The sequence below is a fragment of the Protopterus annectens genome, chromosome 12.part0, assembly GCF_019279795.1.
Source record: "Protopterus annectens isolate FY-2018-M chromosome 12.part0, PAN1.0, whole genome shotgun sequence".
NCBI classification, from domain to species: Eukaryota; Metazoa; Chordata; order Ceratodontiformes; family Protopteridae; genus Protopterus; species Protopterus annectens.
In genome coordinates this window covers 571347608-571370726 of record NC_056746.1, presented here as the reverse complement: position 1 = coordinate 571370726, position 23119 = coordinate 571347608, and the positions used below count along the sequence as shown (strand labels likewise).

General features: G+C 44.3%; 1 protein-coding gene across 1 annotated transcript in view; it reads left to right on the top strand.

Moving 5' to 3' along the window:
* Window positions 1–328: 328 nt before the first annotated feature.
* Window positions 329–23119, top strand: part of LOC122816717 (parvalbumin alpha-like) — an 83617-nt gene continuing 60826 nt past the window's right edge. The window contains exon 1 of the mRNA XM_044089707.1: window positions 329–477. Coding sequence (XP_043945642.1) covers window positions 472–477 — 6 coding nt within the window. The 5' untranslated portion in view covers window positions 329–471. The remainder of the gene's footprint in view (window positions 478–23119) is intronic.

The window sequence follows — 23119 nt, the reverse complement described above, 5'->3', positions numbered from 1 at the left end:
AGTTAACCCTTGAAGTTGTTTGTCAGCTTAAAAGATGTTTACCAGAAAGTGGGAGATTTCAAAGAGGATCTATATCACAGGTTTGTGGGCTAACTGCCTTCTGAAAGGAGGAAGTAATGTATACAACTAGACATTATGGGACTTGTTATTTGTAATGTTCTAAAATATTTTATCAGCTCATGATCAAACTGGTGATCTGAATGTCATCAGCCAACAGTTTATGATGAAACTGTTGACCTAGGTGTCATCAGCTGAACTTATTGACCCTATGGCATATCCAAACCTATAAAAGGCTCAGAGGCTGGCAATAGATTGGAACTCATCATCATCCGGATCTGATTGAAGCAAGAGCCTGAACTGAGCATACAGCCATTTCTTGCCAGTGTCGGCCCTGTCTTGACTGAACAGATAGCAGTACTGAATAGGTTCTGAGTCCCCCTATCAGTGGCAAAGATTATTTTCTTTTTGCATATGCTTGTAAGTACATGATTTAACAGTTTTTTATAATTGTTAATGTGATAGGTTATAGGTTAGATTTTGCATGTTGACTAGTCAATTGTTTATTTTGCCATAACTTTAATTGTTAAAAGCTAAAATAAAATTGCTAAAGTTTGAGCCTTGGTCTCTTGTGTCACCTCTAATACTGTATTAACCACAGAATTTTCTAATCAGACCAGAACAACATCCCAAACTGATTTCAGTGTGTCTGAATCTTGAATGTTTAAGCCAAAATCTGTATATGGTGATCACAGTCAACAATTTTCAGATAGAATGAATGATTGTCTGACATACTAAACATCCATAGTTGTCCCCTGCCCTGTCATCAAAATGTAGCAGGATGATGTATCTGATCAAATTCAAAATAACTAGGATAGTGATGTATCTGTAACAGGTCTAGCCTGACAGTCAATTAAAAATCATTTGAAAACTATCACCCACAAGTTAATTGTGTTTCTATTACAAATGTATATCAATGTATAATTTATGAATGTGTCAACATTTTCTTTCTCCACCCCACCCTATAATTGCAAATTAAAAAACTCACTAAATATTGGTATGTGAACATTTCATTACCCATGGACATTTGTCCTGTTGTTTCAAAAATATATGCATGTCCGTTGTTGCATGTGCCCTGTTCATACCTGCAAACCTGATGGCCTGTTGCCATTAATCAACCCTGCATGTTGTTTGATTGTGTATTTCTGTTCAAATAATGCATGTGATATTGATATGCCTGTTGTTCAATGGTGTTAATATCTGGGTGTTTGTTTAATGGGAATACCAATGCATGCTGTTACAACTAATTTGAATGGAATAATATGCTACTAACCCAAACTAACATAACATACTCACAAACCTAGAACGCTTGGGAAGGCGGGTCCCAGCGGACCCACCTCTCCCACCTCATCTGGCGATTGCACCTGGCACTAGTGCCCAGGCCGGACCCTCCTCTGGTGGCCCTGTGCCACCTTCGGGTGGAAGCGCTGCAGGGGATGGGGCCTGTCCCCCCTCTGCAAGCGTGGCCAGAGGAGCCCGTCCACTCACCCTCTAAGGTGTCCGGTCTGTGGTGCGAAGGGAGATTCAAGACTCTGTTCTTGGGCCCCTACGCCAGCTTGAGGCCTGGGTGGCACAGCTTACGGGCATGCCCATTGTCCCGCCTGCACAGCCCCCAGCACAGCCCCGTCCTGGGCTGTGAAGGAACAGTGGCAACTGCCTATGGGTGGGGATATCAATTCCACTGTTGCCATCTGTGGGCTCATGTGCCCTGGATATCCCAACCTCCGTCCCTGTCAATTGTGTAACCCCCCCACATGTGTCATACACCGCCCCTGTATGCGTCTTGTCTGTCTTGTCTGTTAACCTACCCAACCTACCTCCCCAGCTATACTGACTACCTTCACCTGACATACCACTCTCACCTGAAAAAAAAAAGGGCACTCTGTACCCACAAAAAAATTACGCCCCATACATAGCTGTCCATGTTGCACACATGTCCGCTGGACATTGAAACTGTTAATTACAATTGGCTGTACAACAGGTATTAATGTTGTCCTGACACCTCTCTCAGGGGTGGAAGGTTTCAAATGTCACACCAAATTACATACAAATGCAGAGCTGTTGCTGAGAAAGACATGGGCAGCTATGGGCCTCACCTACATCTCTCCCGCAAATCCCAAGCTTGTTTCCCTACTGTCTTACCCTCTTTGTGACCCCTTTTTCACCACTTTCCTGTCACCCTTTTTTCTTTTCTTTCAAAGAAAATAGCGCGGGTGTGCGTATGTGTTAGCGGAGCTCACCGCCAGTGTGCATGCGTGAGCTCCGCGCAAACGAGCGCAGACCTGGTTTTAAGTGCTTAAAAGTGCCTTTGGCACTTTTAATTGACAGGTGCTGTACTCATTTCGAAAGATAAATAAATTCTCACTGTCAGTCTTGAACCCAGGACCTTAGTAACACTAGTCTGTATGACCTACCACTAAGCCATGACTGTCATACAAGAGCATAGTGCTAAAATAAATATAACATGTAATAGTAGGACTCAATATAAAGGCAATATAGGATGTGTACTACCCAAAGCATGTCAGGTAGATTTTTAATGCCCGAATTACTGGATTCCCATACTAGTTTAGTGTTAACAGAAACAGCCCTGCTAATTGTTAGCTTGTACATAATAATGTAAGGTAATGTACATATATGAAAGTATGCATATGTACACATTTATATATATATATATATATATATTAATACATATGAAATATAGTGGTAGGTGTCAGTATTCATACACACTCACTACAGGAAACACTGAAGATAAATGCAGCAACCAGAATCTACAACACAGCCTGACTCCTGTGAGACTTACTAACCCTTTAAACTGCTTAAAGGTGCCTTCAGCACTTTGATTGTCAGGCCCTGTACTCAATTTGAAAGCAAAATAAAAGCATACTATTAGGCCCTACCACAAGACCAATGTAACACTAGTCTGTATGACCTACCACTAAGCCATGACTCTCATACAGGAATATAGTGCTAAAATAAGCATAACATGTAATAGTAGGAATGAAGATAAAGGCAATATAGGATGTGTACTACCCAAAGCATGTCAGGTAGACTTTTACTGTCCTAATTACTGGATTCCCATACTAGTTTAGTGTTAACAGAAACAGCCCTGCTAATTGTTAGCTTGTACATAATAATGTAATGTAATGTACATATATGAAAGTATGCATATGTACACATTTATATATATATATATATATATATATATATATATATATATATATATGAAATATAGTGGTAGGTGTCAGTATTCATACACACTCACTACAGGAAACAGTGAAGATAAATGCAGCAACCAGAATCTACAACACAGCCTGACTCCTGTGAGACTTACTAACCCTTTAAACTGCTTAAAGGTGCCTTCAGCACTTTGACTGACAGGCCCTGTACTCAATTTGAAAGCAAAATAAAAGCATACTATTAGGCCCTACCACAAGACCAATGTAACACTAGTCTGTATGACCTACCACTAAGCCATGACTCTCATACAGGAATATAGTGCTAAAATAAGCATAACATGTAATAGTAGGAATGAAGATAAAGGCAATATAGGATGTGTACTACCCAAAGCATGTCAGGTAGACTTTTACTGTCCTAATTACTGGATTCCCATACTAGTTTAGTGTTAACAGAAACAGCCCTGCTAATTGTTAGCTTGTACTTAATAATGTAAGCTAATGTACATATATGAAAGTATGTATATGTACACATACATACATATATATATATATATATATATATATATATATATATATTAAATATATATATTAATACATATGGAAATATAGTTGTAGGTGTCAATATGCATACACACTCACTACAGGGAACAGGTGAGAGAAATGCAGCAACCTGAATTTACAACACAGCATGAATCATGAGAGACTTACTAACCTTCACACTCACAGATCACTGTCGACAGCATACCAGCATGGTCCACGCCCTTACAATCTGAAAGGGCAACGCCTATCTCACATACCCTTTTATAGCACTGTCCTGAAATCACAGTGAGACATGCAATCAGTACACAACTGGCTGCATGCAATTAGCAAATGCTGCCTTTCAATTGGTGCAGAGGCCATCACATGGACCTATGCAGATATCTACAAAAGCATCCAGTACTAACACTCCACACATGCAATACATTCATTGTACCAAACCGACGGAGAAAGAGAGAGAGAGAGAGAGAAAGAAAGAAAGAAAGAAATAAAGCAATAAAGGCAGTGATAAAAAAAACTGCATCATCACAGCAACAAAACCAGCAGCAGCAGCAGCAGCAAACAGCAATTAGCACCAGTGACACAGCAACAGCTGACACAAACACAGGTAATGCAAAGTAGCAGGTTAATACTGTGTTTACTGTGAAACCTCCAAATGTATCATAGTTCACTATCTATAGGTATGTCCATGAGATAGGTTGTGTGTACATAGTCCTGATATATATACATATGTAATATTGCTGTACATGTCTTCCATACTTAAAACTTCCATAGCTTAGAACACAAGGCCAGTTATGCATATGATGCAGTAGTTCCCAGGGTCAGTAGAGGTTCTTCCTCATTGGTGTGGGACCACTGTGTATGTATGGCACTGTTCAGGTTCATATCCTGTAGTATGGCCAGGGTTTAATATCAGTCTGTAATGTGGTGCTATGTCCTCTAGGGGTGAATGTATCACACATCCAGGGATACCATTTTGTAACAGTGATGCTGTGTGTTCTGCAATGTTGAGGGTGGCCCTCACCTGGACATGTGAGTTGATAGGGAGGTTACATTCATCTGTGATAACTAATTCCACTTGTGTAGGAGAATGGGGGGGGGGGATACCTGCACCTAAACTGTCTGCAACAATGTTGCCAATATCTGTGCATTTGGTGAATGTGAAGCATCTTACCACTGCTGACCACAGATGCCTTGCCTTCATGTGAATCTGCTCTGTGCTGCAGTAGCCTCCTGCTATTGTTATACAATGTGCCTGTATATGTAGTCCACTGGACAGGATAAATAAGTGGTGTGCATACGGTCTGGGTTAGATATGTGTGTGCACATTACATGCACTATGTGGGATGTCTGTGGTAAGCTTTTGCAAAGGGGCCAGCAGTGTGTGTTGTGGCTTCCACTGGCCCAGTGGGCTGCATGGATAGCATCACAGTCCTAACTAGTGAATAACTGTGTAATTACATACATACATACATAGCAAGGTAGTGTACTGTGCTTGTGGTGTTGTCGGGATATGTATATCCAGGCTGAGTAATGTGTGTCCACATCACAGTGTTGGATGGCAACACACATACAGTATGTTGGGATGAACACCCAGAGTGTTTCAGAAGTGTTGCCTGTGCAGAAATATCTGGCCATTACCTGCGCATTCCCCACAACACACACACATGCAACATATGGCAGAAGTAGTATAGCAGTACACATAGGTTCATAGGTTCATACTAGGCTATTTGCCCTAGGGCATTGATAAGCCTAGCCAGAATGTGTTTGTCTTTTGCCACCCAATTAAAATTTATGTTGCTATGCCCTTTTCCGAGGTTAGTATACTGTGCCTCTGTCTAACAGTGACATAGAAGTGATACCCGGGGTACGACTATAATCTCCCATCCACTCATCCAGATTCCTATGGAAGAGAGTCAATGAGGGACTCTGCCTAACCTGTACTGTGAGTTCATTACAGAGTGAAGGGAGCCTCTGGGTTATGAATCTGTCCCTCCAGCATGTCCTATTTATATCAGTGCTAAGGTTCAGGTCTCTTGAACGTGTGGCTGTATGGGATTTTGATTTCCTGAGGTGCAGCATGTCCATTACTTCTGGGTTGGACATGGCTGTATACGTCAGGCACAGATTGCCTCTGAACAGGCAGTATGCCACTGAGTCCAGCTGGATTTTCTTTAACTGGGCAGCATATGGCATCTGTTTGAGCCCTTTGATCCTCTTGATGAGGTACTGTTGGGGTTTTCCAGTTGCTGTAGGTGTCTGGTTAGGTACATCCCAAAAGGGGCATTGTACTCAATTATAGGCCTGATGATGGATGAGTAAAGAGGCACGATGACCTCCCCTGATGTACATGTGAATCCCTTCATGATTAGCTGGGCTATATAACATGTTTTTCAATCCACTTTGGCCACGTGGTTGTCAAATGACAGATTGCTATCAAGTTTGTTCCCCAGGTCCCCAATTACTTCTTCTGTACTTAATGGCTTAACACCTATGTGGTACTTTGCCACCAACGTGGAGGTGTGGGTATCTCTGATGAATACTGATACTCCCTCTCCTTTTGTTGTTTGGTCCAAGTGTTGGGGCAGTCAAGAATGGTAACAGGTATAACCTGGTAGTGCTGGTGTGCTCTTGGGAAACCTGAGCCAGGTTTCTGTTACTGCACAGATATCGATGTCCATAATGCTAAGTAGATAAGGTTTAGACTTCTGGCGTTGAGTAGCATTACTTTTAGTTCCTCATCCTTTGTGATACCTATGGATGTGGGTTTGCCTTATGAGCCTTGCCTAATAAAGGCACTATGGGTGTAGCAAGAGCCTTTGCCAAAATCCAAAAGCCCAGGGGTGACAGGTGCAAGCTGTCCCTAGCAAAGCATCGTGACTTGTACAGCATATCATCCCAAGCTGACAGGCATTGGATCACCGTTGAATGACACCAGTACTTCAGTCAATTGTTGAAAGTGATCATCTTGCCTTGATATTGTGGCATCATTCTTGGTGAGGGTAAGATGCTACTCATTGACCAGATGTCCATGGGCCAGGGCGATGGTGTGCGTTTGCGGCATCGACGTGGCCGTATGCCAGCAACAGCACCAGCTGGCAGTCGCACAACAGGCCCACTCACGCACCTCAAGTGCCAGCAGCAGCCCCAGCAATGCTGGGTTAGTGCTGTCATCAGGACGCCCCAGGAGACCACGTGCACTTGGCTCTGGACAGTCCCAACTGTGTCCAGTCAACACACACCCGCTTCTGATGACAGTACCCAGTCTGGGTTAGTACCGGATACGGTCTGTAGCACCCCTGCCAGGCACAGGTACCGTGTCCGTGCCCACAGACACTGATCTGGATGACCTGACAGGTGCAGTCTGTGGCTGTCCACAAAACCCTGTACATGGCAGCCATTATGTGGGACTGTGTGCGTGCTTACACACATGCAGAAATTTAACACCTAGGGCAAACACATACACACACACACTGCACCAACACTGGTCCACCCTGTACTGCTGCCCCTCACAAACACACATACACACACATGTCAATTGGTGGTACCAGTGGCTGGCTTGGGCATGCCTAACCCACACCCTGTGCATATGATGACACTGTGCCACCTCCTGCATACTACAACATCAGTGCAGGAAAAGGTAAACATGTTGCTGATGCACAGGGTGACTACATAGATGTGTATAAGTAGTAACATGTTGGTAACTGTTCACTGTTCCACTATGATTGTGTGTATATCCCAGCATTCCTGCTGCAGTAACTGTATGAATGTCCTGAATTGTTATCTGCACCCATACTACTTACCAAAGTGTACCAGCTGCACACCATCACATGCTACCATTGACTATGGGAATGTGCATCATGTGCTGTATTGTAGATTCAGTTATATGTATCTGTTCTGTCACACATGCATTTACACACACCCTGCTACCCCACACATGCACACGCTCACCTGCCATTTCCATTATTTATTACCCTACATGAGTAGCTGTTGACACATGACAGGTACACATTTGAAAAGTGCACTATTTGGATTACTACCAATTTCCTCTTCTCTACCTGTACTCACAGGGTGCAGGCAACCTCATTAGTTTAAAAGTGTAATGTGCATCAGGTACTGTGGTTCCCTGATTGCCACATCCAACATGTTTTCCATACGGAAATGCACACACAGAAACATCCCACATCCACACACTTGCCACATTCAGGTTTCAAAACACTATCTAGGTATGTTCTGGTACATGTGCTTGTTACAGTAGCATGTAGCACTATACTGAGTACTGGCAGTTGTCTGTTGTCATGTTGTTTGTATAGGGTGCTGTCAACATCACTGTTTGTTAAGGGAAATGTGCACCCTGCAGTGCGTAGCCCCATTTGGCAAAAGCCACATCCCACCCCCAGCATTGTGCACACACACTAACCCCACACTTTCCACTTGCAAGATTCAAACCCCTACCTAACTGTGTTATGACACTAGAGACAGACACATTAGCAGAGTGTGCTATTTGCATTAGTGGAAGAAATCTTTTCTAATGCTGTACTTAGAGGGTGCTGACATCATCTGTGTTTAGGAAGAGGGATGTGCACCCTGTAGTGTGTTCTCCCAGTTGGCAAAAGGGGACTTTTCCCTCACAGAATTATGCACACACACAAACTCACATACATTCCCTTTGCAGGATTAAAACCCCTACCTAACTATGTTTTGACACTAGAGACAATTGCATTAGCAGAGCGCACTATACAAATTACTGGGGAGCTTTAATTCAGGTAATATAGTTATAGAGTGCTGACATCATCAGTGTTTCAAAAGGGAAATCTGCATCCTGTAATGTACTTTCACAGTTGCTAATAGGGGCATTTCCCGCACACACATAGATGTGTTTGAGGTTTGCATATGTGGGGGATCCAGTACTCCAGTGTGATTAGTATATGGTTCAATTGCAACAATGAGGGATATACTTCAAGTGGTGAGCATTTTGTACTCATGTTTGTGATGATCAGGTCTAGTATATTTTCCCCTCTTGTGGGAATGTTGACTACTTGTTCCATAGCTAAAGAGTTTCTGAACTATGGGAACCCTAGAGCTTGGGTATTGTGGCTTGAGTAATGTTCACAGTCTATGTTTGGGTAGTTGAAGTCACCCAGTATGATGGTGTTTGCAGAGAAATCTATACTCTCCCGTGTCGTCATGAAGGCTGTGTGGGATTCCTGAGTTTGAGAGGGTGATGTAAGAGCTCCTCTGTGTCTCTTTCCATGTGGTCCAGGGAGGTACGTCTCAGGTTGTTCACACCAGCATGGACAATGACTGCCTCATACTTGTACTTGCTGTGGAGTGACCTGAGTGCTTGTGTTATGTGGCACATTCTATCACCCGACAGGTAGCTAAATGTGACCCTCACCTTGCTCAGTCTGGAGAGTGGGACGTCAGTGTGTCTGACTATGGCATCACCTATTATAGGTGTGTCACACATTGTGTTTGGCCTTATGGGCTGTGCCTGTTAAGAACACTGACTTTGTGAGGTCTGTGTTGCTTGTGATATGTGTTCATGTGGGATGCAGCGTGTCTGGCCATGTCATTTCTGTCCGTGGTCTGGTAAGTATCACCTTTGGTGACATAGGTATTCATATGTCAGTTGGTGAGCATTTGCAGTGTTACCTACTGAAAGCGGTACAGCTTGTTGGTTGTACAATGGACTACATGCAGCCCTGCTTACAGTAGCTATGTTTGCATGCATGTTTCCTTGCAGTTACCCTGGAATACTGATCCGACCTGCCATGCAGAGTTACACAGCTTCTGTGGACTCCTAGTGACATCTGCATAGCTTACTATATGTATGTTCATGTCTCACCTGACAGAATGTCACTGTTTCTCCTGTTCACATGTACATTGCCTGTGACACTTTGCATATGACTTACCTGGCATCTGTCCATGTGAGCAGTCATATATGCCACTGCAGGACTCTAAACCTGATGATGCACACACTTGAAACATTCCTCAGCATGGAGAACATTGCTATCTGTGCAGTAACAGATACCGGATTCAGGGCTACCAACAGCACCCCAGCACTACCAAGTTATACCTCATACCATGCTTTTCAGGCCCAAAACTTGCACAAAACCACAAAAGGAGGGGGGTGTATTGATATTCATCCAAGATACCCACACCTCCAGGTTGGTGGCAAAGCACCAAACATCAGAGACTATCCATATGCAAGTAACAATGGGTAAAACTGCCTTCCAGGTTATAGCCTGCTACAGACCACCCTCACAAACACAAGAACCGCACTTGGCCTTCCTGAAAACAGTTGGAAATATGTAGGTCTGTCCATACACCATTATATTGGGTGAGTTAAACTACCCAAACATAGACTGGGAGCATGACTGTAGCTCCAACACCCTAGCCCAAAGATTACTAGAAGTTATATACCAAAATGCTATGGAACAACTTGTTACCACTCACACAAGAGGGAAAACATACTGAACCTGATCATCACCAATATGGGGACTCTATGCTCCAGACCAGAAGTGTATCCCTCACTGGTAAGATCAGACCATAAACTAATCTCACTGGATATTCACATCCCAAGGCCACCCCCTGCACAGAAGAATACAGTCAACAACTCATGTAAAGCATGTTCACACTCCTCATAAATGATGTGGAAACCTTCAAAGCCCCCAGGCCTGTTGAAAATATGGACCAGACTGCAGATACCTGTATAAAGGCATTATATGGACACCTTCAGGAATGCATGGATCATGCAATCCCAAATAAAAGCAAGACCCAATCCTCCAAAGGCAGACATCCTGTGTGGTGGACACCAGCCATAAACAAACTATACAATAGAAGGATGAAGCTACTAAATGATACAACAAACTCCCAAAATGTGAAGGCATCACTGATGAGTATTAGAAGAAAACTACAGGCACTCATACAATTGTCTAAGGCCATCTTTGAGACAAGATTCCACAAGACACTGAGGATAATCACAAGGCTTTCTTTAGTTATGTTAGGAACCTGGGTGGTAATTCCCAGATATGCTCAGAGGTAGTCCAAGATGTCAAAAGAAATACCAAACACACAGACATTGCCAACATCCTAGTGGACATGTTCACTGCTAACTTCTCCCCCCCTCCACACCAAAAGGGCAAATATTTATCCCAGCAGAGTGCTGCCCCCCCTGACATCTCAGATGCTCAGGTAAGAGCTGCCCTCTCCAAAGCAATAAACACTGCATCAATGGGACCAGACAGTGTCCCAGGCTGTGTCCTACATGAACTCCAAGAAGAGCTACACTCAGACATAACACTACTGTTCAATCCCAGCCTTACTACACAATATGTGGCCAAAGAGTGGCGTACAGCAACAATGGTCCCTCTACATTTAGGTGGTGCCTTAACGGATCCTGGACACTATAGCCCCATAAGTCTGAATAGCTTGGTCTGCAAAGCTATGGCAAGGATCATCATGAACCTCATAAATATAGATATTGGGGACCTACAGACACTGCATCATACACAGTTTGGCTTTGTTAATGGCAGATCCTGCCTCTCAAACCTGTTTGATTTCTTTGAAACAGTCACCAAGGCCACTGTCAAGGGGAAGGTGGTCTACACAGCCTACCTGGACCTTGCATAAGCCTTTGATACAATACCCCACTTGTGCATTCTAGGGAAGCTCACCAGTGTACATATTAACCCCTATGTCACTACATATATTGCACAGTGGCTCAAGGGCAGAACACACATGGTTAGAATTGCTGGAGCCATGTCAGCCTCAAAACCAGTTACAAATGGTGTCCCACAAGGCTCAGCCCTGGGATCTGTCTTGTTCAGTATATATTTATCAGAGGTACAGGCCAACATGGAAGGACTGTGGCTGAGCAAGTCGCAGATGACTGCAAACTGGACGCCATAATCAACTCTCCAGCCAACACACGCATTCTCCAAAAGGGCCTCTTAGAAACAGACGACTTGTGCCACAGCCATGGCCTCAAGCTGAATGCCAAAAAGTGTATAGTCATCCCTTTGGCAAAAACAAAGTGACCACAAAGTACCACATATGTGTTAATCCATTAAGTACAGAAGAAGGAATTATGGACCTTGGGGTACACAAGTTGATAGCATTCTCTCATTTGACAACCACATGGCCAAAGTGGTTAGAAAAACATTTTATATAGGCCACCTCATCATGAAGGGATTCACATGTAGATCAGGGGAGGACATTGTGCCTCTTTACTCATCCCTCATCATGCCCATAATTGACTACAATGCCCCTGTCGGCATGCACCTTACCAGACACCTGCAGCAACTGTAAAGACCACAAAAGCACCTCAACAAGAGGATCAAAGGGCTCAAACAGATGCCTCATACTGACTGGTGAAAGAAACAGCAGCTCTACTCAGTGGCATACTGCCTCTTCATAGGCAATCTGTGCCTGACATATAAAGCCATGTCAAACCCTGACTTAATGGTCATGCTGCACCTCAGAATATCCAAATCCCATCAAGCTACACGCTGGAAAGACTTGAACCTCAGGAGTGATATACATAGGACATGCTGGAGGGACACATTCATAACTCAGAGGCTCCCTTCACTCTGGAATATTATCCCAATACAGGTTAGGCAGAGTCACTCAGTGACTGTCTGCAAGAGGAATATTAATGACTGGATGGGACATTGTAGGTTTACCCTGGGTATCACTTATGTGTCACTGTTAGACAGAGGCACAGTATACTAACCTTGGAAAAGGGCATAGCAAGATAGATTTACAATGCATGGTGAAAGCCACACACATTCTGGCTAGGTTTATAAATGCCCTAGGGCAGATAGCCTAGTATGAACCTATGAACCTATGTATCTTGTTCACCATTGGCCCTATGTGCTGTTAATCACCAATGCAATCTCAATACTATGGTAGCATGTGCAAAGGTCAGTTGTCAGTCACTTCTATGGTACAGTTGTGGAATATGTGAGTCATGTAGTAATGTCACAGCTGCCACATGTACACAGTCAACCCTATCCCCTACCCATGGATGTACAACACATGTATGAGATGGAAACACATAGCCAAACTGTGGACTAAGCACTCTGAACCCAGTACTGGCATAACCTGTCAGGTGGCATGAAATACTACAGTGACTGTAATACCAGTCTGATGTAGACCTACACTGACAGCAATACAAGCACGGGAACACACCTGGCCATTCATGGAGCCTAAGAATGGCATCCTGCCTGAGTGGCAGACACCTCTGCAGCTGGCACACAGGCATATGTTAGGCCTGAACACAGCACGCATAACACATAGCACACAAATCCTGTGTGCCAAACAAGCACAGTCTGTACAGCTATACAACACTCCTGCTGCAGTTGTGTTAGGTACTTTTATTGTCCGGTACAGTGAGGTCATGCTCACCAGGCTGGACAAGGTGAAGGTCACAGTGATATGCTCATGGGGCACTATGGTCCACCACATAACACAAGCATACAGGTCAGTCAGATGCATGGACACATATGACTCAGTCATTGTCCATGCCACTACAGCTGACTTGTGATGTCCCTCACTGGAATACATGATAGGGAACATGGAAGGGCTCACTGAGCAAGTGGCACAGGCTGGTAGAACCCTGACCTTGGTTGGCATCATACCCTCACCAGGAATGCTGACATATTACTGAATGCTAATGAATTACTGTAGCTACAACACCCTAGCTGAAAGGTTCTTAGCATGCAGTCACTGCATTGCTATGGAACAACTTCTTACCACTCCCACAACAGGTGAAAACATAGCACCTGTTCATCAACAACATGTAGACTATATGCCCCAGACCAGGTGTGTATCCCTCACTACTAGGTTGATAGCATCTACATCTCACACTGTATATACACATCCCACATGCAGCACCTGCACAGAAGACCACAGTCATAATGTTACCCAGTGCAAATACCATGTATTCACATGTGGCAGGCATCACACATGGTAACTATTGAAGGTCACAGGTACATATGTGTATTTGGCACACACATACATCATGTGTGAATTGCCATAACTGGTTTAATTGATGTCATGCATTATTGTGAGATACAACCCACACACATGGGCATTCTGTGTGAGCAAAACACACGTGACATGTCTGGAATCAAAAGCCATAAATAATTGTGCTATTGTTTAGAAAGGGGTATGTGCATCCTGTAGTGTGTTTTCCCAGTTGCCTAAAGGGATGTTCCTTTCATATAAACTTACACACACACTAACCCCTCTTCACACACACTTGCCACTTGCTGGATTCAAACCCCTACCTAACTATGTTATGACACTAGAGACAGACGCATTAACAGAGAAAGCGATTCACATTACTGGGAGAGTGCTTTTCTCCTGATATACTTATAGGGTGCTGACATCATCGGTGTTTAGAAAGGGGAATGGGCATCCTGTGGTGTGTTTTCACAGTTTCCAAAAGGGATGTTTTTTCATACACACTTGCTGGATTCAAACTCCTATCTAACTATGTTATGACACTAGAAAAGGACGCATTAGCAGAGCATGCTATTCGCATTACTGGGAGATCATTTTTCTCCTGATATACTTATAGGGTGTTGACATCATCGGTGTTTAGAAAGGGGAATGGGCATCCTGTGGTGTGTTTTCACAGTTGCCAAAAGGGATGTTCCTTTCATACAAACTTACACACAAACTAACCCCCCTTCACACACACTTGCCACATTCAAACTCCTACCTAACTATGTTATGACACTAGAGACGGACGCATTAGCAGAGCACACTATTCGCATTACTGGAGGATTTTCTTTCTCCTGATATACTTATAGGGTGCTGACATCATCAGTGTTTAGAAAGGGGAATGGGCATCCTGTGGTGTGTTTTCACAGTTGCCAAAAGGGATGCCCCTTTCATACACACACACACACTAACCCCCTTTCACACACACTTGCTACTTGCTAGATTCAAATCTCTACCTAACTATGTCATGACACTAAAGACAGATGTATTAGCAGAGTGCGCTATTTGCATTACTGGGAGTTTTTCTTTCTCCTGATATACTTATAGAGTGCTGACATCATCAGTGTTTAGAAAGGGGAATGGGTATCCTGTGGTGTGTTTTCACAGTTGCCAAAAGGGATGTTTCTTTCATTCACACTTACTAACCCCCCTTCACACACACTTGCCTCTTGCTAGATTCAAACCCCTACTTAACTATGTTATGACACTAGAGACAGACGCATTAGCGGAGCACGCTATTCAGATACTTATAGGGTGCTGACATCATCAGTGTTTAGAAAGGGGAATGAACATCCTGTGGTGTGTTTTCACAGTTGCCAAAAGGAACATTTCCCTCACACAGACTTGCACACAGACCAACCACAATCACCCACACACACACACACTCTGGATAAGCTGCCATTTCCTAGGACAAACAGCCTAGTGTTGACCTCTACACCCATATGTTTAACTGTCAGATGCACATTATTTGGTGCTGATAGCAGTGATTGCAGGTCTTTATTGCCATAACATTTCCTGTTTGTATGAACAACTTGTGTATCTGTGGAAGATGTTTGCATATGGGGGAAATCCACTATATCATGTATGTCTCTGTAGTCATTTAAGTGTGAGCACTAATCAGATTGCTATAATGTTGTTGGTTACTGGAATAACACGTACATATACCAGATATATGTGGCAAAATGCTAAACTGATATTTGGACTAAGTGTGTGAGCATGCCCAGTTCAGCCTTCCCATGGCATGTTGTGTGAAAGATGTCTCATTTATCAAAGTGTGTGAGCATGCCCAGTGTGAGCTTTCCATATGTTGAACTCTGCAGCACATCACATTTGTGGATGAGTGTGAACTTCAACAAATATCTCCTGTTTATGGTTGTGTGTTCTGTGTCATGCTGTGTAGTTACTGTCCAAATGCTTTTTGTGTGAACACAACAGAGATTATACTGTGCCTGCAGGGTTTGCATGGGATACTTTGCATACAATTGTCAACATCCATTCATACTGACCTAACACTGTAGTACTGTATAGTGTAGTGGTTCAGTACTTTCACTGTAGTGGACAGTATCCTGGGCTTTAGTCCTATCACTGCTTTACATTTCCATAGTGAGCACAACAGCCTGGTTAGGGTCCAGTTGTGCACATCTGACCATGTTGCATTATGTTCAGATATTAACTACTTACAACAGCTTCGTCCAACATCAGTAAGGTATTCCACAACATAGGTGTACATTGGCAAACACTACTGATGTGCCCTAGGCCATTTCTAATGCTAGTCAGAGAGTGTGTTTGTCCTTCAAGACATTGTAAGTATAGTTTGCCATGACATATGTCATGTTTAGTATACTGTGCCTCTGTCTACCCGTGACATAACAGTGATACCCAGGGTAAACCTACCATCTCCCATCCACTCATTAAGATTCCTGTTGAGGAGAATCAACAAGTGACTCTATGGATAACCTGTACTGGTAGTTTACTCATGCATGGGGGTGGCTTCTGTGTTATGGATAATGCAGTACAGCATGTCCTATGTATGTCAGTGCTGGGGTTCAGGTCCCTCATGTGCATAGCTCACTGCCATTCAGATTGTACAAGGTGCAGCATGTTCATTGATTCCAGCTTGGACATGGCTTTCTACATCAGGCACAGCTTGTGTCTGGGTGGCCAGCATGGCAGTGTGTGGAGTTGCACTCTGTTTAATCAGGCAACACATTACATCTGTTCAAGCTCTTTGATACTCCTGGTGAGGTACTGTTGTGGACTTTATAGTTGATGGAGGTGTCTGCTGGGGTACACCCCAGAGGGGCTGTTGTAGTCAATTGTAACGCTGATGAAGGATAACTGCAGAACCACAATGACCTCCCCTTATCTAGATGTCATAACCTTCATGATTAGGTTGGTATATGGATTGTTTCTGTTAACACTACAGCCACATGTTTGTCCAATGCAGGATATCTATCACCTTGTGTACCCAGGTCTGTCATTACATGTTAAGTATGTAATGGGTTAACACCTATGTGGTAATTGGTGGTCACTTACTGTATATCCACAGAGGTTGACTATACAGTTTTCTCCATTTAACTTGCTGTCATGGCTATGGCACCAGTTGTCTGTTTCTATGTGGCCCTTTTGTGGGATGCTTGTGTCAGCTGGAGTGTCAGATATGTTGGGCAGTTTGTAGTCCTCTGCAAACATGTTCAGGCACAGTCCTTACATGTTGGCCTGTACCTATGGGGCATATATACCAGACGGGGAAGGTCCCAGGACCAAGCTTTGTGGGATACCTGTTATATGTGGTTTGTAGTCTGACATGGCTGCAGCATGTCTGACCATGTCAGTTCTGTCGTTGGTCTGGTTTGCAACCCCTCTAGTGACATAGGGGTGTATATATAAGCTGGTGAGCATATCTATATTGAACATGTAGGGTATTGTATGGAAGGCTTTGCAAGGTCCAGCTACGCTGTGTGGACCACATTGCCCTCATCAGTGACCTCGATTACTGTTTCAACTGAGTCACACATGTTTAGGGGCAGGGTCTGCACTTAATAAACCCACACTGGGTAGGGTCAGGTGTCAATAGATCCCCAATATCTTTATGTCTGCGGTACATGCTGATCCTTTCCATAGCTGTGCAGACCAAGCTTCTCAGGATTCTGTGGTGGTTGTTTTTAGTATCCATTCAGGTGACACCTTTCTTGAGAATGACCACTGTTGTTGTACACTGCTCTTTGGGTACATATCCTGTGGTAAGGCTGACATAATGTCAGGGAGGCAGCAGTCTGCTGGGAAAGATATTTTACATTATGGGGGGAGAGTTTGCACTGCACCTGTCAGGATGTATGTTGGCAATACGTGTGTGTGTTTGGTATGTTGTTTGTAATATTTGTGTGATCCAGAGCATATCTGGGAATTCACAACATGCTTCCTACCATCAGTTGCAGCAGCCTTGGGATTATCCTTAGTGTCCTGTACAATTTGTATCATAATAAGTTCATAGGTTCATACTAGGCTATCCACCCTAGGGCATATGTAAGCCTAGCCACAGTGTGTGTGGCTTTTGCCTCCCCTTGCTATGTGAATATTATGGCCATTTATGATTTACTTAGCTGTGCCTCTGTCTGGACATGACACAGTAAAGACCCCCAGTGTACATCTACAGTTATCCATCCATTTTGCAAACTTCCTGTTGAAGAGTGTCAGTGAGGGGCTCTGCCTAACATGTAGTGGTATTCTGTTCCAGGGTGTGGAGAGCCTCAGGGTTAGGTATCTGTCCCTCCAGCACATCCTATTTGATTATGTGTTGAGGTTGACATCTCTGACTCACACAGCTCCGATGGCTTTGAGTTTTCTGGGGTGGAGCATGTCCATTACTTCTGTGTTGGACATGGACTTGTACAACAGACATACAATGCCTCTGTGTAGGCAGTATGTGACTGCATTCAGCTGTGGTGTCTACAGCCAGGCAGCATATGACATATATTTGAGACCCTTTCTAACTCTTGGTGAGGTACCTTTGAGGTCTTTCTAACTGCTGCAGGTGCCAGGTAATGTACATCCCAAATGAGGCATTGTACTACATTATGGGTCTGATAAGGGAACAGTATAGGGGCACAATGACCTTTGTTGACGTAGATGTGAATCCTTTCATGATACAGTGTCCAATATAGACAGTCTTCCTAGCCAAATTGGCAATGTGACTGTCACATAACAGGTTACTGTCCACTTGTGTCACTAGGTCCCTGATTACTCCTTCCATACATAATGGTTTACCACCTATGTGGTAATTTGTGTGTACCTTGTTTTGTATTTGGTGGTACATTCATACTGTCCACTGTCTTCAGGACAGCAGGGTGGTGTTCCTGTGTGTGAGTGTGGTCTGTAGCATGCTACAGACTGTACAGCAGTCTTGCCTATGGCTGGTTGCACACGGGTAGACTGCAATGATGTAAGCATTGTCAGTTAACTGGACGTATAGGTGTCTGTGCTGAATATAGATACTCACCCTCCTTTTATGTTTTGTTCCAGGTTTTGTGGCCATAACACATGATATGTGGTATTACCTGGTAGTGCTGGTGTGCTGTCACGAGGCTTGCAGCAGGTTTGTATAGTCCTCTCTTATTCAGTCTCATACCTAACTTCTTATTTTTTCTAGCATGTCGAAGGGCCAGATGCTGGCGTCCTCTCCTGCCCAGTTGGTGAATCTGGGAATATTGAGGCAATGTTACAATTGCCTCATGTACAAAGACAACCCTCTTCTCCTCCCACATAACACAAATACATGCGAGAGATGCAGCTATTTAGCCAAACTGGAGGCTGAGCTCTCTCAACACAGGACTGGCAAGACCAGACAGGAGGAGAAGACAAATACACACAACACAAAACCAGCCTCACATAATGCTACCACACCACTGAATCAAACACATAAACACAGAAAGACATACTCGGAGGCTCTGAGTAAAAATTCACCTAAACAGCAGAGGCCTCCAAAGCAGACACCCAAGCAACTGCTACCTCAAGACACCCCACAAGCAACACATAAACCACAAAATCAGTGTGCAAAGCAGTCACAGCCCTTAAGGTCAAATACAACACCAAACATACTTGTCATAGGTGACTCCATAGTCAGACACACTGACGTCCCACTCACCAGGCTGAACAAGGAGAAGGTCACAGTAAGCTGCCTATCGGGTGCTAGAATCCGCCACATAACACAAGCACTCTGGTCACTCCATGGCAAGTACAAATATGACACAGTCATTGTCCATGCTGGTGTGAACGACCTGAGACGTACCTCCCTGGACTACATGAAAAGAAACATAGAGGAGCTCTCTGATTATGTAGCCCAGGCAGGTATGACCCTGACCCTGAGCAGTATCCTTCCTTCACCAAGAATGATGCCACAATATAGAGACAAGATGATCAGCTTTAACAATTGGCTTAATTTCTGGTGTCATTCAAAGGGGATCCAGTGTCTGTCTGCCTGGGATGACATGCTTGACAAGCCACGTTGCTTCGCAAGGGACGGCTTGCACCTGTCACCCCTGGGATTCTGGATATTGGCTAAGGCTCTTGCCACCCCCATAGTGCCTTTTTTAGGCAAGGCTCAAATTCTAAACCTACCACCCTAGAAAACACAAATGGGAAGAAACTGAGGGTAATGCTGCTCAATGCCAGAAGTCTGAATCTCAAAATGCACGCACTCGAGGCCCTTCTCAGTATGGAGAACATCGATGTCTGTGCTGTAACTGAAACCTGGTTCAAGGCTCCTGAGAGCACCCCGGCACTATCAGGTTTTACCTCATATCATGCGTTCCAGCCCCAAAACCCGGTCCACACCACAAAAGGAGGGGGTGTATCCATAGTCATAAAGGATACCCACACCTCCAGGTTGGTGGCAATGCACAAAGCTTCGGAAACCATCCAGGTGCAACTAACCATAGGCAAAACTGCTCTACAATATGTAGCATGCTACAGGCCACCCTCTCAAACTCAGGAACCCCACACAGCCTTCCTGAAGACACTGGAGGGTATAAATGTATCTCCAAACACCATCATATTGGGTGACTTCAACTACCCGAATATTGACTGGGAACATTACTCAAGCCCTAACTTTCTAGCCCAACGGTTCCTGGAGTTCATAAATTCAAATGCCATGGAACAACTAGTCACTGTTCCCATGAGAGGAGAAAATATACTAGATCTCATTATCACAAACATGGGGACAAAATGCTATCCCTCATTGGTGAGATCTGATCATAAACTAATCTCACTGGAAATCCACATCCCGCCCCCACCCCAAACTAAAAAGAACACAGTGAAGAACTTCTCTAAAGCAAACTTCACACTACTCAAGACTGGTGTGGTATCCTTCAAGGCCCCTGAGCCAGTGGAAACCACAACCCAAGCTGTGGAAGCCCTTACAAATGCCTTCTATGAACACCTCCAGGACTTCATGGATCAGGCAATCCCAAATAAAACCAAGACTCTTTCCACCAAGGGCAAACGTCCAGTCTGGTGGACCCCAGCCATTAACAAACTTTACAATAAGAGGAGAAAGCTATTACATGATAGAACAAAATCCATAAAAGGGAAGTCACCCCTGATCATTATTAGTAAAAAAATATGAGCACTCATAAAATCAACTAAGGCAATTTTGAGAGGGAAATTGCCATGGATTCAAAAGACAATCATAAGGCCTTTTTCAGCTATGTTAGGAACCTGGGTGGAAACTCCCAGATATGCTCAGAATTAGTCCGAAATGATACAAAAATCACTGAACCCACAGACATTGCCAACATACTGGCAGACAGGTTCAGTGCAAACTTCACTCCCATCTCCCCCCTAAAGGAGAGATAACTATCCCAGTGGAGTGCAGCCTCCCAGACATCTCAAATGCGCAGGTGAAAGCTGCTCTCTCTAAAGCTAAAAACACAGCATCAATGGGACCGGATGGTGTCCCTGGCTGTGTGCTACACGAGCTCATTGAGGAACTAAACCCGCACATAAGGCAGCTGTTTAATCTCAGCCTTACCACAGGATACATGCCCAAGGAGTGGCGTATGGCAACTGTGGTCCCACTCCACAAAGGCGGTGCCTCTATGGACCCTGGTCATAATGGAGCTCATAAACAAAGATATAGAGGACTTGCAGACATTGGACCCGACCCAGTTTGGCTTCGTCAAGGGCAGATCATGCCTTTTGAACTTGGTCGACTTCTTCGAACAGGCCATTGATGAGGGAAAGGCAGTCCATACAGCCTACCTAGACCTTGCAAAGGCTTTCGACACAATACCCCACTCGGGTATTGTAGAAAAACTTACCGGCTTAAATGTAAACCCATATGTCACAAGATGGGTTGCAAACTGGCTTAAGAACAGAACCCACAGGGTTAGAGTTGCTGGCGCTATGTCAGACTCCAAACCGGTCACAAGTGGTGTCCCACAGGGCTCGGTCCTTGGCCCCCTATTGTTCGGCATCTACTTCTCAGAAGTACAGGCCAACATGGGAGGACTTTGGCTGACAAAGTTTGCAGACGACTGCAAACTGGGCGCCATAGTGGAAAGTGCATCGGACACAGATATCCTTCAGAGGGGACTCACGGAAACAGATAGCTGGTGCCAGAGCCATGGCCTGAAGTTAAACGCCAAAAAATGTATAGTCATACCCTTGGGAAAAACAAGGTAACCCCAAGCTACCATATAGGTGGCAATCCACTAAGCACAGAAGAGGTTATCAGGGACCTGGGGACCCAGGTTGACAGTGGCCTTTCTTTTGACACTCACGTTGCTAAAGTGGTTAGAAAGACCTTCTACATTGCCCACCTGATCATGAAGGGATTCACATCCAGAGCTAGTGAGGTCATTGTTCCCCTGTACTCTTCACTTATCAGACCAATGATCGAGTACAATGCCCCATTCGGGATGTATCTCACCCGACATCTGCAGCAATTGGAGAGACCCCAAAAGTTCCTCACCAAAAGGATAAAGGGACTCCAAAATCTGTCATATGCTGCCAGATTGAAGAAACTCCAGCTCTATTCAGTCGCATACCGTCTGCTCAGAGGTGACATGTGCCTGACATACAAGGCCATGTCCAACCCGGAATTAATGGACATACTCCACCTAAAAAAATCCAAATCCACCAGAACCACTAGAGCAAGCGACTTAAACCTTAGCACGGATATAAATAGGACATGCTGGAGGGATAGATTTATCACTCAGAGACTCCCTATGCTGTGGAATAAAATCCCGATCCATGTGAGGCAGAGCACCTCGCTGGGTCTGTTCAAGAGAAATCTTGACCTGTGGATGGGAGATCATAGGTTTACCCCGGGAATCATCTCTGTATCACTGCTGGACAGAGGCACAACAAACTAAATGCCTTAGGGCAGATAGCCTAGTATAAACCTATGAACCTATGACAGACATCGATGTTCTCCATACTGGGGAGGGCCTCAGGAGCATGCATATTGAGGTTTACACGTCTGGCATTGATCAGCATTACCCTTCTGTTTCTTTCCAGTTTTGTTTTCTATGGTGGTGGGTTAGTCGTTTCAGCCTTGCCTACAAAAGGATCTCTGTAGGTTGCAAAAGCCTTAGGCAATATCCAGACGCCCATGGGTAACAGGTGCAAGCCATCCCTGGAACAGCAGCATGTCTCACTATGGAGTCACCCATTACAACTGTATCAGGCATGTTGTTTCTCCTTCTGTCCTGTGACTGTTTGGCACACCAGCTTTGTGTACTATGTGTTACATGTGCTATGTCTGGAGGTTGTTTTATTGGGTGTCTGCTTTGGAGGCTTGTGTTGGTGTTGTGTGTTTGTAATTAGGGCCTCTG